We start from the raw sequence: 15,041 nt of genomic DNA, 5'->3' as shown, positions 1-15,041 counted from the left end.
AAAATTCGTTCCTCAAATTTCTTTTTTGATCCTTAATTTTTTTTTATAAAAGAATTAAGAAATATCTCAGGGCCTAGTTAAAGGAAACCATGAAGATGAAAGACAATAAAACATATTCGTAATATAAATTTATTATTCTACTTCTTAACAAAGAATTGAGCTAACACAGTTTGGCAGACATTCTGTTTCTTTTTTTCATACAACCGGTGGTATGGCCCTATTACCTCTTCTACTACTTCTGCAAATTTTACTGCTTCTCTCTTCATCAGAGTCAGCCTCAAAGCATTGCTGCTTAAAAACTTCGATTATATGAAAAAATATTTTCAAATTGTTTCTGTGAAATCTCTTTGGGCTTGTCAGTGATTAAATTTTCTTCATATTCTTCAGGATCTTCCTGCTGTGCATCTGAATTTAGAAGGTTTGGAATCACTCAGTTTCTCAGAATGAGATTTAATCAACTTAGATTCATTTGAAAAAGCCTCTAAAATCATTTGCACAATGTGGAAGAATGTGCTTCCAAACAGCTCGCATATTGCTAGCAGTAATTTTTTTCTGACTTTATAACAAGGCTGAGATTTCTCTGATTTGGCCAGCAAAGTCTTGGAAGGCATTCGCTTCCAAAAAAAAAAAAAAAAAGCCAGTGTCATCAACATTAAATATTTGCTGGTAACATTAGCCCCCCCCTTCTTCCACAATTTTCTTCAAAATCTCTGGATAATTTGTGGCCACCTCCTTATCTGCACTTGCAGCTTGGCCTGTGATTAGAATGCTATGTAGGCTATTTTTCTTTTTGAAATGCTCAAACCACCCAGCACTAGTATGGAATTCTTCTTTCATTGATAGCCCTTTCTTTCAAGGTTGCAAAGAGACTTAATGCTTTTTGATTTAATAAAGTCAGTGCTTAGCAGGATCTATTTTTGGTTACGATCTTTGATCCATGTAGAAGTGTTTCTAATTCAATCATTATAATACTTTGATTTCGAGTGCATGCATAATGAATTTGAAGCAGCCTTACCTTTCTCTCTTTGTATTTAGCAGCTTTGCTTAAAATTGCTCTTATAGTTGATTCACCCATTTTTGTGTTCTTGTCCTGTCTTTGCTCTGTACTCACCTTGTTCATTTTTCTTTATTATTTCATGTTTTTCTACCAATGAGATTACTTTTTGAATCATTTTCACGCTTCCACTTTTTTGCTTACTAATTCTTTTACTCGTGATTAAAGATTGGGAAAATACTTTAAAATAAAAAAAAAAGTATGGGAAAACAATTGCAAAGGAGACAGGAGATATGATAGTCAACATGCTATGTACGAGTAATTAGCAGACAACATCATTTTTGGCGGTAAATTTGGAACATAGTATACATGGAAATAGTGTAGTATGCCATTAAAAAATACCTTTGTAAAATGTTTTAAATCAGTAAATAAAGTATTTCATCCTGGTGAGTGATTTTCTAAAACAGTAATCCATAAAAAATGTATAGATAGAAAATTTTTAAATCTGTAACATTTATTTTTGAGATGTATATAGTGCACTAATCGAATTTGGGTATAGAAAAATAATGACGCACTAATTGGAGACACATTAATCGAGGGATTGCTGCATGTCTAAGGGAAATGTGACTTTAACAAATGAACGTCTCAATTAATGGTACATTGGTAAATAGTGAAGTAATATCAAAACTAATCATTGTGTCTGAAGTTCTTAAAATATGGTATTTTAACATACTTTTTAGATGAATGTAATTTTTAACAAAATGGGAAGAATTACTCGTGTGTGTGTGTGTGGGGTGGGGGGCTAGTAATTTTGCCAAATGTTTAGCAAGTTTGTATGTAGTATTGTTAAATACTTTCACCAAATTCCTTTTCAAAATAAAATCCCTTTTTAAAAGGTTAAGAATTATAATACCACTTGGTTTTTATAATAATTAAAATGCAGTAAACTCCTGTTAATTAGATCAATGAGTGAAAGGGTATATATAGAAATGGCATCAATCTCAATGGAATCAAAAGACTTATCACAAGAGATCCATCTTCCCACGCAAAAGGATCATCGAACTGTGCCAGAAATTTGCATGAACCACTCTTCATGCAAACAACTTGCTTGCTCACTCCCTCTTTATACAACTTCCAGGGATGGCTTCTTGTTCTACCATCTCTTTCTATGTTGTTGTTATGTGCCATACACTCGTTTTTGATTTTTGGTGATCATGTGCACAAAGGCTCACCATCCTATTAGGCATCTTGTCCTTTCTTTCAGCAACTAAGTTGGGAAGTTCTTTTATGTTGGTCACCCAACTCTTTTGTGGTCTTCCTCTCTTTTCATTCCCTCAATCTTCCCATGCAAAAACCACCTTTTCCAATGATTCATCAGCTCGCATAACATTTCCAAAGTACGTCAACTTCTGTTTAGTGATCATTGCCTCCAAAGAGCATTCAGTTTTTATACTCTCTAAAATCTTTTTATTACCCATTCTTGCAGTCCATGGGATTCTTAATAATCTCCTCCACACCCATAATTCAAATGAATCAATTCGCTTTCTGTCTTCTTAATAATCCAGGTTTCATGTTCATATATTATTATTATTATTATTAATACAACAGCAGCATTTTTATTTTCCTCTCATTGTTCATTCTACATATATGGCCAAAGAAACATAGTTTCCTTTTGATTATTTTCTGGATCGGGTTTTCTTTTGGTTGTATTCGTCTGTAGATTTCCTCATTGTTCACTTTCTGGATCCAGCTTATTCTGAAGATCTTTTATAGCACTTCCTCTCAAATGCTAATATCCTCATTTCAGATTCTCTCAGGAGTACCTAGGCCTCACATCCATAGAGCACGCTGCTGAAGATACAGGTTTCTACAATGCGCAGTTAGTTTGCATTTTTATAGCTCGGCTCTTCCATATTTTGTCCATGGCTTTTAAAATAGTTGTTGCTCTATTCTAATTTTTATCTCTTTTTTGGGGTTCAAGTCATGCGTCATGTGGCATCCAAGATATGTGAAGTGTTCCACGTTTTCCAGTTGAAATCTGTCTATCGTAACTCTTGTTGTCCAAATATCACTTTTTTAGTTTTTTCAAAGTTGACATTTGGTCCCTATCATTTTCCTTCTGTGTATAGTGTTTGTAATGTCTATTCCAGCCTTGCTGCATCTTCTTCGATCAGGACGATGTCATCTGCAAAGCAGAGGTAGTTTATTCTCATGCCATTTATTGAAATGCTTCCACCTTCTTTAATCTTATCCAGTGTTCTTCCCAGATGTGTGACGAAGATGATTGGTGATATTGGGTCCCCTTGTCTTGTGCCTTGAATAGTGACAAACCAATCTCCAGTCACACCTGCTATTCTGATTTTTGCTTGTGCTTGGCTGTTTAAATCTTTCAGCAGGTGGATCAATTTATTGTACACACCACAGGATTCCAAGACAGCCCATGTTATATTTTGGTCAATTTTATCAAACGCTTTTTTGGTAGTCAACAAAACAGCAGTATATCTTTTTGTTCCTTCTTCAAACTTTCCCTGCTATTAGTCTTAGTGCGAGTATTTGTTGCACTATACTTCGATCTTTTCGAAATCCGGCATGCTCATCAGGAAGATGTGCCTCCATATGACCCTTCAGGCGTTCTGCTAGTATTTTCATCAGCATTTTGCCAAGATGACTCATTAATGCAATAGTTCTGTAATTGGTGCATTCTAAACCACTACCTTTCTTATAAAGAACAACCAAGACCGATTTTTTCCACTCTTTGGGGGCATACCCTGATCTCCATATTTCATTACACAGCTTATGCATTTTTTTTACAACTGATTCTCCCCCATATTTTAGCATCTCACCTATTATGTTGTCATCTCCAGGACTCTTGTTGTTCTTGAGATGTTTTATAGCCTTATTCACCTCCTCTTCCAAGATGTCATTTTCAAAGATCTCTGCTGGTGGAGAGATTGCTTTTATTTCTTTGATTACTTCTGTTGCAGTATTATTTAGTTGATTTTTCTATAGTTCGCTGCAATATCTTGTCCATCTGTGTTTGATTTCTGTCTTGTCCATCAATACTTTAACATCTTCATCTTTGATTGCTACTGATCTTGTTTGCCACTTCCTATTGACATTTCTTATAAGTTTGTAGACTTCTCTAGTTTTGTGTTCTACATAGTACTGTTCAATGTCTTTGCACTAGACTTCCAACCATTTGGCTTTCTTCCACACGTCATTGCATTTTTGATGGTTATAACTCATCTGCTGCCTCTGAATTATCTTTTTTAAGTTTCAGTTCTCTTTTCTATTGTACCAATTTTAGAGTTTCCCCGAGTTATCCATTTCTTGTTGATCTTTTTCTCTTTCAGGAATTACTTCCTCTACTGCTTTTTTTATCACTGTAGTCAGTCGTTCTGCTCTTGTATTTATATTTTGTTTTTCACTTGGGGTCTTAAGCTTAGTTTCCAATATGTTCTGATATGCTGTTCTTAGCCTGTCTTCATTTAGTTTTGAGATGTCTTTAGCTTTTTGGAACTTTCTTTTGTAATTCTGTTTCAGTTTTATATATATGCAATCACTAAGTTGTGGTCTGAATCAATATCAGCTCCTTGGAATGATCTGCATCGTTGAACTGTGGTTCTCCATTTTTGGTCTATTAATATCAGGTCAATCATATTCCTGTGTTTGCCATTGAAGGGGCATCATGTCCATTTACGACAATCTTTTTATTGGAATTTGGTATTGCAAATCATCAGGTTGTTATCTGTGGCAAATTCCAGAAGCATCTCTCCACGTTCATTTCTTTCTCCATATCCAAATTTTCCATTAACCTTTTTACATCGTGTGCCAATCTTTGCACTCCAGTCTCCTCCAATGATGAGTATATCCTGCTTTGGCACCTCATCAATTTCTAGTTGTAGATCTTTGTAAAATCTCTCAATGTCTTCTTCTGCACTCTCTGCAGTGGACGCATATACTTTGAATGTTGTGATATTAAATTGTTGGCCACTGAATCTTGCAACCATTATTCTTTCACTAACTGGTTTGTTTCCTATCATTGCCTGACAGGCCTTGTTACTTAGCAGGAAACCTACGCCTGCTTCATGCTTACTTTCATTTCCTCACCAGAGAACTCTTTCACCATTTGATTCTCCTGACAATGTCCATCTCCTTTCTGAAATATCCAATATATCACATCTGTATTTCTTCATTTCTTCTTGAAGTAACTGCAATTTTTCAGTTGCCCAGGGTGTATGGACATTCCATGTACCAATTGATATTCCATCCTTTACAGGCATGAGTTTGATTATTTTGTCTTTGTTTTCAGTAACTGATTTTTCGATCCAACCGTCATTACTCAATTGGGGATGCGGATCTTGTTTGACCTGGCGATGTCTGAGCTGGCATGAGTCTTTTCTCTTGTTCATTGGCATCAGATTTCAATCGTGTTTTCTTTTTACTGTCAGCACATCGACACATTTGACAAACCCTTAGTCTTTCTTGAAGAGCTTGGGAGAGAGAGAGAGAGAATCAAGAAGGAGCATATAGATTTAGGCTTAGGGTGGCCTAAGCTCACCTTGACACAGTACCATCATTGGACTTCTGTGGCATTTTATAGAGTTACTGGAATTGTCCACTAATCCACCATGTCTTGTTAGTATTGCCACTTCTTGTCCGGGACTGCTTATTGGCTATTCGCAGCTAGCCACCATCTCTGGTGGCCATTCCCCGATCCGCAACCTGGGGACCCATCCGGTGGCATGTAGCTTTGCCTCTGGGGGAAAGACCCCAGACCATTTTGTCCTACTTCACTACAAACTGCATGAAACACACAATTACACTTTCTGATTCCTTCCTAGGCTCAGAAATGTGGCTTAATTGCCATGCTTGCATATTATGAATTATTGTGATGCTGCTGATCTCTCAATATTTCTTATACTTGACTAGCTCATTTATTATTTTTATGTGCCTCTGACCCGCAAAAAGGTTATTTGCAAACTTATAATACATTTGTACCGAGTATGGGCTAAGGATTTTTTTTCCCCTATTTTAATAAATTATATATATATATTTTTTGCATAGTCCAAAAACACTGCTCCAGACACCAAACATGTACCTTCAAACTACTTCAGGACTCCAATAAGCAGAGTGGTGATTTCACACCAGATGATGAAATTCATTTCCCACCTAAAGACAGTCACAAATATTATGCCCACAGTAGAATTTGAACATACAATATTGGTTGGACAGCAGACATGCTTACCAGTTGAACAACCAGGATGGCAATTTATTTATTTCACATGGAATGCAAAATGAAGGTTTTTAGTTTAAGTATTTTAAAAAGAGAATCTTTAAAATGTTATTTTCAATTTCAATTGGAGGTTGTCAATCATGGGCTTAAAAAGTGAAGTAGCAGGCAACTTTTTTTCTCTCTTCTTTCTTTCTTTTTTCCAGCAGACACAGCAGAAGTTATTTACTACCAGATTGCAGATTATTCCCAGAATTTTTTTAGCAAATGAAAAAATGATCTGTTTGCATTAATAACATGAGATAGTAGATGAATATTTTTCAGGCAAACAAATGATTAAGCATCAAAATGAAAGTAACAATTCACTTTTATAATAGTATTAGCCATAATAAAAGTAAACTGTTAGATCCTGAATGAAGGAATCTTGCAAAGAAATCATTCATTCAGGGTCTAACATACTAAACTACACAAACAAAGAGAAATACCTGCACATCAGCTGAAATTAAAGTGAAACTTCTTCACATATGTATAAAATTGCATTTTATTTTATGTACCATGTATTTTAATCTATTGTGATCATACCAAGATCGAATTAGAGATTGTCTTAAAAGAGGAATTTGTTAATATTATTTAAGCCTCCCTTTAGCTGTATACAATGATTGTGAGTCACCAGATAGATATTAAGTAACAATTCATAGAAGGTATACAACTACACGTGTCCAGCGTAATGCTGGCGGCAGTAGCTTACGTGGAAGGTACATCAATGCGAATTCCGTGAATACAAGAGCATAACAGCAAAGGGATGAACCAAAGGGGAGAAAAGATATAGGTCGTGTGCAAAAGGGGACTCCCAAAAAAGGGGCGTTCGATCGAAGAATATAAGGGGATGAGCGCCATATCGACCCTCTCTTGTCTTATCATTTTCCTGGTTCGGAAGATAGTCGGTGGTTCGAGTAAGGGGGGATGAAGCGTCAGTGCTATGATGTCAGGCGGCGAGTTTTCCTGAGAATGCTGAGATTCCACACAGAGCTGAAGGTGAGATTTCCAGCCCTAGCAGAATCGAGCCCTCACTGAAAAGTCCCATAGAAAGGAATGGAGATGTTTCCTGAGATGCAAAAATCGAGTCCGTGATCGGCAGCAATTATGAAGATAGCATAGCCCCTGTGCTGGCATAAGGACAGCCAATAAACAAGAGGTAACCAGACGCACACATGGTGCTGAAAGACATCGGTAAAGTAGAATTACTCTATTATGTGTTTGGAATTCCTTAGAAGAGAGAAAATTATTTGTGAATGTAAATTATGAACATTATTCTAAAGAACTTTGTGGACAGACTAATTAAATAGTTAGCCTCCTTTTGAGAATAAGAAGAATTGTTTAGAAGAGATCTTTTGTGTTGTATGTGATTGAATTAACATAATGAGATTAGGGTTGTAGATTTATGGCAACTGAATAACATTAGAATGTTTGTCATGTCATTTTATGAATAGCTTGCAGAAGGGAATTTTAGCTTAACATACCAATTGCAATCTATCCCATTTTCCAGTTACTGTGTATTACATGCTTTATAACCTTGATTTAATTTAGAGTATGTTAATCTTTTAACTCGAGCTTCCTTATTTAGCATTGAAACAAAAATTGAATGTATGAATTTTGCTTTGATATTCCAATAAACATGTTTTATTTATCTAAACCTGAGTCATGCCTGATTCCGATTTACCACTTATAAAAATAGAACCTATTTTGGCGGGAAGGAATTAGAATGTGTATAATTATAGATTTAGATCACGACTGCAGTCTGAATCTATACAGCTGTATTAAATTAAGATATTGTGTAAGAACGCCTCAGAATCTAGTATTGTCTCCCTGAGTAAGGATCTTTTCTGCTATAGGACACTGGCTGGTGCAGCATAATATAAATTTGCCAGTATATGAAGAGGAAACAATCCTAGATGTAAATATATATTAGACCCCATATCTGAAGAAGTAAATTAGCGATTGCAAGATAGAACAGGAAGATATAAATCAGTAAAATATAGAGAAAGCAACGATATAAAAAAACCATTAGTTAGTCAATTTTATATATTTTTCATAATGGATCACATTTTTTTCAATGAATTATTATTCTACATAAACTACTTCCTGACAAATAATATATAAATATTTTTAAAAAATCAAAATTCCATACTTAGCAACCCATGAAACTTTTAAATCTCTCAGAGCCTCCATGAATTCTTCTTCTAAATTTCTTTCCTTATCTTGAGAATTTTTAGAGGTAGATGCCTTTTTTGGAAGTTCTGGAATAATATACTTGAACTGATAGGAGTCCTAAAAACACAAATTATTATGCATTAAAAGCAGTATAATTACCTAAATATAAGAGGGTGGTCTGAAAGGTTCTCGGCCTAACAATGAAAAAACAAATTCATAATTTCAAAATTATTTTTATTTTTCAACATAATCTCCCTTAAGACATTCATTATAGTGATGCTCCAGCATCATTATCACGTCCTTGTAGTGGTTCTCAGTAGGATCTGCAAAATACTCCTCTACAACTGCAATCACCTCTTGATTTGAAGAAAAACGCTGACAAGTGAGGACAGTTTTAGTTTTGGGAAGAGATAGAAGTCAGAGACAGCCAAATCTGGAGAATAGGGTGGATGTTCCAACAATTCATGGTGCAGATCCCTTAATTTTCCTATTGCCAAGACACCTTTGTGGGCAGGTGCATTGTCCTGATGAAAGATGATTTTTTTCTTCTGCAAAACGGGTCTTTTCTCACGAATTTTTTCATCTAGTCTGGTTAAAAGATCGGAATAATATTCCCCAGTTATTGTTTTACCCTTTTCAAGATAATTAATAAACAAAATGCCTTTAGCATCCCAAAACACCAATGTCATTTCTTAAATTAAGGGGATATTAAATCCCACATAGTTTTAAAACCGAATAAGCAACTCAAAGATTGGAATCAGAGAGTTTCTTGCCAAATATAGTAAACTATAAAGTATCGGCGACACTAGCATTAGCCAATGCAAGTGATCCTAGTACGTAGTACAATACCAGGGCAACTTGTTGCAAAGGTGGGGGGGGGGAAGTTCCGATCGCTATTCTTAGGTATTTTCCATAATGTAAAAACACATTTCCTAGGAAATGTATGCTGTTATTACATTATGGAGGGAGGTCACTACCCAGACCAGTTTCAGCCTTTTTTGAGGCTTCATCAGCGAGTAGCTAGACCTAATACCAAAGTGTATAGCGAAAAGAACTTATGTACTCTGCGAACGAGTTTTCCAAACAGGTGCAACCATTAAGTTACTTAAGTATAAAGAGCTAATAAGCTTCATTTCGGCAATGAAAACATTACTTAAATTAAGGGGATATTAAATCCCACAATTTAAGTAATGTTTTAGGGGATATTAAATCCCACAATTTAAGTAATGTTTTCATTGCCGAAATGAAGCTTATTAGCTCTTTATACTTAAGTAACTTAATGGTTGCACCTGTTTGGAAAACTCGTTCGCAGAGTACATAAGTTCTTTTCGCTATACACTTTGGTATTAGGTCTAGCTACTCACTGATGAAGCCTCAAAAAAGGCTGAAACCGGTCTGGGTAGTGACCTCCCTCCATAATGTAATAACAGCATACATTTCCTAGGAAATGTGTTTTTACATTATGGAAAATACCTAAGAATAGCGATCTGAACTTCCCCCCACCTTTGCAACGAGGTGCCCTGGTATTGTACTACGGTCACTTGCATTGGCTAACGCTAGTGTCGCCGATACTTTATAGTTTACTATATTCGGCAAGAAACTCTCTGATTCCAATCTTTGAGTTTCTTATTCGGTTTTTAAACTATGTGGGATTTAATATCCCCTTAATTTAAGTAATGTTTTCATTGCCGAAATGAAGCTTATTAGCTCTTTATACTTAAGTAACCAATGTCATGACCTTTCCTGCTGATGGAACTGACTTTGTCTTCTTTAGCACTGAACAACCAGCTTCTGTCCACTGTTTTGACTGCTGTTTGGATTCTGGTGTGTGATGGTGAATCCAAGTCTCATCCATAGTAATAAATCGATGCAGAAAATCAGTTTTATCTTGTTAAAACGCTGCAAGCACTGTTCAGATATTTTGATAAGAGGGTGGCTGATTGATGTAAAAGATTAGCTTATGGCAGATATATAGAACAGTATCCAAGGAAGATATGAATCAGAGATGCACCACTGGGATCTATGTCTATGTTACGCCTAGTCCCTAGCTTCCCTTAGACCATTGTTATTTACTTTGCACATTAATGACACTGGAAATGATTTGAGAAATACTCAGTTGTTTGCTAATGATACAAAGTTGGGGAGGGTAACAGTTAATAAAGATCTACACAGAGATCATGCAGGATGATTTAAAGAGACTGATAGTATGGTCAAAAGATAACAGATGTTTAAAATCTTTTAAATCTTTTTATCCCTATGGGTGAAAAGATTACAAGCTGTCTTTTATGCTGATGGAACTGGACTGCAGAAGGATTAAAAGGCTAGGAATGTGGCAATGAGGACATGCTGTAAAAGTGGCAAAGTAATCTGAAATGATCAATTGGATATTAAGGAACACAATAACAAGATGAGATAAGGCTCTGATATGGCCACATCTTATCTGGACAGATTAATTCTTATATAACTGTTCACAATACAATTAAGAACATCTCAGGCTTGAACTTCAGCTTAGCCAGTATTTCAAATATTTTTTGAGCTGAATTTTAAAGTGAAAAATGCTATATAACTGTTAATAATAATAAAGATAATACTTACTGCCTTTTTAATTAGCTCATCTTTGGATAATGTCATTGTACCTAGTAGATACTGTCCAGGACAACACACTTTTGGCAGCCTGTAATCAAAATACTAAATTATTAAAAGATGTGATATGTATGTACATGCATACACATTATTATTATTATTACATCAGAATCTCCATGGAGTCCAAAGATTCATCATAGGAGGCCAGACTATCTATCCACAAACAAAGAATCCTATTGAACCTTTTCTTCCTGAACACATTCACCAAAAAAGCACTTAGAACACACTCTACCAATCCATTCCACTTATTTCACAAATCACAAAGTGAAAAATCTAGTCCTTGAGGTCTTTACTCTTACTCAATTTCCAGGACTGACTCCTTGTTTGTCCCCTTTTAGTCAACTGCTGAAAAATATATATTTAGTTCTATTTAGCAACTTAACTGTTCCTAGTATATACTCCTATTTTCTGCCTATTAATCAATTTCTGAAACTCACAAATCCTCAATATATCCTTGGAGGGGAGGGGGAATCCCACAACAGACCACTCGCTATCTTAGTTGTCACTACTGAAGCCTCTCCACCACTTCCTCATAACCAAAGAATCTCAGACCTATGTACAATAATCCAGATGTGACCATATCAAAGCCTTATAAAGAAAAGTGATATTTCATGTTCTTCAGTAACCAACTTTTGATGGAGAGAGAGATAATTGTGAGAAAGCCACAGAAAATTCAAAAATCTTCCAAAGCATCTTTCCAGTTCAAGCAAACCACCTCATGAGAAGTGAGTTGTCCAATCTCTCAAACTGTCCATTAACAGAGGATGAACTTAATTATTTGGCTCGAGGACATACATTTGCTGGTGAACTGAAATGTTCTCCTTCCTTGGATTTTTACATAATATTGGGCACAACATTTCTCACATTTCCTAAGAAGATAGAAATAAATTACACTTCAATGTTGCAAGATTCATTTATTGTTCAAAAACACCAAACTTCAATATTTCTTTTTTCAAATTAAACACCTTATATAGTTTAAACTTTTAAAGAATAATAAAATCCTATTATTACAATATCAGATTAAGGCGATATCATCATTGTCTTAGATTCCACATTATACAAATAAAAGAAGCTCGCTCTCTCTCTCTCTCTGCTTCTCTCAGATTACAACACCTAGTGCTGCAACTAGCTTTTCATGGGCCATGCAATATTTTTGGCTCTCCCTTTGTTGGGAAAAAATAATAAAAAACAAATATGATAGAAACAGATCGGTTAATTTTTAACTTTAACCAAAAGTGTTACAGAATTGCCTCCCATGACGGCAAATTTAAAATTTGAAAATGAAAGTATAATGCTGATATTTTTTTTGATACCCCATTTAAGGCCCTCCTTAAACGGGGTATCAAACGGGGTACCTTCGACTTAGGCCTTGTGACTCTGCATCCATTGCACCTACCACTTATCTAGTTATGGTACACTGGCAAAACCTATGCTGTAATTAGTAGGGGGGTCCCATTAAAAGTCAAGCCAGGCTACTTCACAAATTTTGGTTTAAATCGGAGAGACTCTTTCCAGAAGTGGCACAAGTTCTACAAAATTCAATTAACTATAACAAAACAGATGGTATGATTTTACATAAATTTGGCTTTTACATAAAATTTTACATAAATAACTGCCCTATCTACCTATCAGCATTAGCAACAGAAATCACCACAGAGCCACTGTTGCCATCCATCCATGCATGTGACTATCCTTAGTTATTTAGGTCATTTTACTGTCTTCAATGAGTGTGTAGTGTTAAATTGATTCTCATAATCAATTTAAGCTAGCAAAATGTCAGCTTGTAAATTTTAGCTACTAAATTATTTATTTGATTCCATCTAGATCATTTTCTTTCCAGAAACTTCGACTTAAATAATAGCAACAGCTATGGAAATTTAAACATGGAAATAAAACTGAAATACAATTACAGTGCTTTACCAGAAGTTGATTGACAAGTAAGGGTCAGTTACTTGAAAGGTCAAAGTTTTGAAGATCAGATAAATGGTAGATTACTGTATTATACTAGAAATGGCAAACTACATAGGCAAAAAGAAAGAACTGCCAAAGGCTCCCTATTATCTTCAATTTTAATTTTTATTTAGAACATCTAGAAGAAAAAATTTCTACTCTAAATTCCAAGTGCAATCACTGGATCCATTATGATGATGATATTTTTGCCATCTGGAAAAACTCAGACCAAAAACAAGATGCCATTTACAGAGAACTGCAGATTCACCCTAGAAAAATAATCAAACGGAACTTTATACTTTCTTGGTGTTCTTAAAAGAAGCAGATGTCTCTACTACCACCTCCATTTACCACAAACCTTTCTCTGGCTCCCATATTCATCAAACATCTATACAACATTCTTCACAAAAATATGGCCATCAAATCTCTTCTATCAAGAGTTGTTGTACCTACTTTGTTCTTGAGGATTACATCTTCAGTAGAAAATCTCTATTATCAAGCAAAAACCTTCTCTCTTAACAGTCATGACTTGAAAATCAGAGAAAAATCAACCATTTTTCTCCAAATTCTATGAGAGGAGTTGACTCCCATATGGAAACATGGCAGTCATCTCTTAAGATTGATCAATAAATACAAACCCATCAACAAAATTAGCCTACTTTTATCTTTTCCAAAAGATAAAGTGCATCCTTGTTGCTATCTGGAGTCCATCAAATTCCCTTCAACCACAACTTATTGAATTGAACTGAATAAATGCCACAAGTTGGAGGGAGAGTTGTAGACTATGGTATTGATAACACTAGTCACAGGAACCTTTGGAATAATGCTAAGTTGCTATATAGAAGCTTTCACAAATTTGAATATCTTTTTAAAATGTGCCGAAGTCTTCACCATTCCAGATTTTGGGCATGTCAAGTCCATGCCCAAAATCTGAAAAATTATCAACAACTGTTTATATTTATGAATTAAATAGTCGTTACTGTGGTTATTACGCGTGTTTTTAGTGATAAAAAATTTCAACAACTGTGCTATGTATTTTTTTTCCTCCTTTAATTATGAATATATAATAAAAAAATATATTAGATCCTATTATCCTTGTACTGGCACATGAAAACATAACTGCTGTTCATAGTAATACATTGTTGTTATATTTGAATTTCCTTCATTTATTCTTTTACAATGATTGATGGTTTGTGAGATGTCAACTGAAATATCTATATTTTATCTTTACATTAGATAATTGCAATGTTGAAAATCATACTAAATTAGAGGAAATAAGGAAGTCATTTTCACTGTAAAAGGACTAGATAAAGCTACATCTTGACTGGGATGTGGTCTTGGGTTCAGAGGAGATGAGGAAACAACTGAAAAGCTCACTCCAGGAGAGGATAAAGATGATATCTGGTGGAAGTGTGCATTGCCTTTGAGGACAGATTAAGGGAATGTAATTCCCTTAGTCTGTCCTTAAAGATACATAAATATAATCATTGTATCATTGTAATATAAGATATTTTTTTTATCTTATATTACAATGATACAAAAATATAAACTGGAAAGGAGATCTTAGGATATAGACACAAGTGAGATTTTACAGCTCATGGTAAGTGAGAGGGAGAGCTCAGGATGATATATGGAAACTGAATAAGGGTGTGGTTGTGGTTAGTTCTCTTCGTGATGTGATGAGATGATACTTAGGCACTATATGACATGGAATTGGACTCTTCCCAAATGAGTTCTTGCCTTCCTGGAGGAGACTATATAATAATCATTTATTATATCTTTAAATTAGTCCAAAAATTTTATTTTGAATCCAATGTTAAAAAATTGACTTTTTCACCATTCATTAGTATTAGGTGAAGTGAAGAATGAAATACAAACAGACATTATAGGTATTATTTCTGGGAAAATTCCATGTTATTCCTCTAAAATAAACTATTATTTTAATGGCTAATAGAACCTTTCGTTTAGGAGTGCCACTTTTTTTTTACAATGTCATTGGCTTCTTACCCA

The 15,041-nt window shown here is 34.9% G+C and overlaps 1 protein-coding gene across 3 annotated transcripts in view; it reads right to left on the bottom strand.

The window, feature by feature from the left end:
• TppII (Tripeptidyl-peptidase II) overlaps window positions 1-15,041 on the bottom strand; it is a 583,232-nt gene that overhangs the window by 62,923 nt on the left and 505,268 nt on the right. For all 3 annotated transcript variants that reach the window (XM_090408276.1, XM_090408286.1, XM_090408295.1), the window contains 2 exons: window positions 11,034-11,112; window positions 8,416-8,555 (listed from right to left, as the gene is read on the bottom strand). In XM_090408276.1, coding sequence (XP_090264402.1) covers window positions 8,416-8,555; window positions 11,034-11,112 — 219 coding nt within the window. The remainder of the gene's footprint in view (window positions 1-8,415; window positions 8,556-11,033; window positions 11,113-15,041) is intronic.

This window comes from Typopeltis vanoorti, chromosome 2 (genome assembly GCF_054136105.1).
Source record: "Typopeltis vanoorti isolate ZY-2024b chromosome 2, IOZ_Tvanoo_1.0, whole genome shotgun sequence".
Taxonomy (NCBI): Eukaryota; Metazoa; Arthropoda; class Arachnida; order Uropygi; family Thelyphonidae; genus Typopeltis; species Typopeltis vanoorti.
This window is presented reverse-complemented; position numbering and strand designations above follow the sequence as displayed.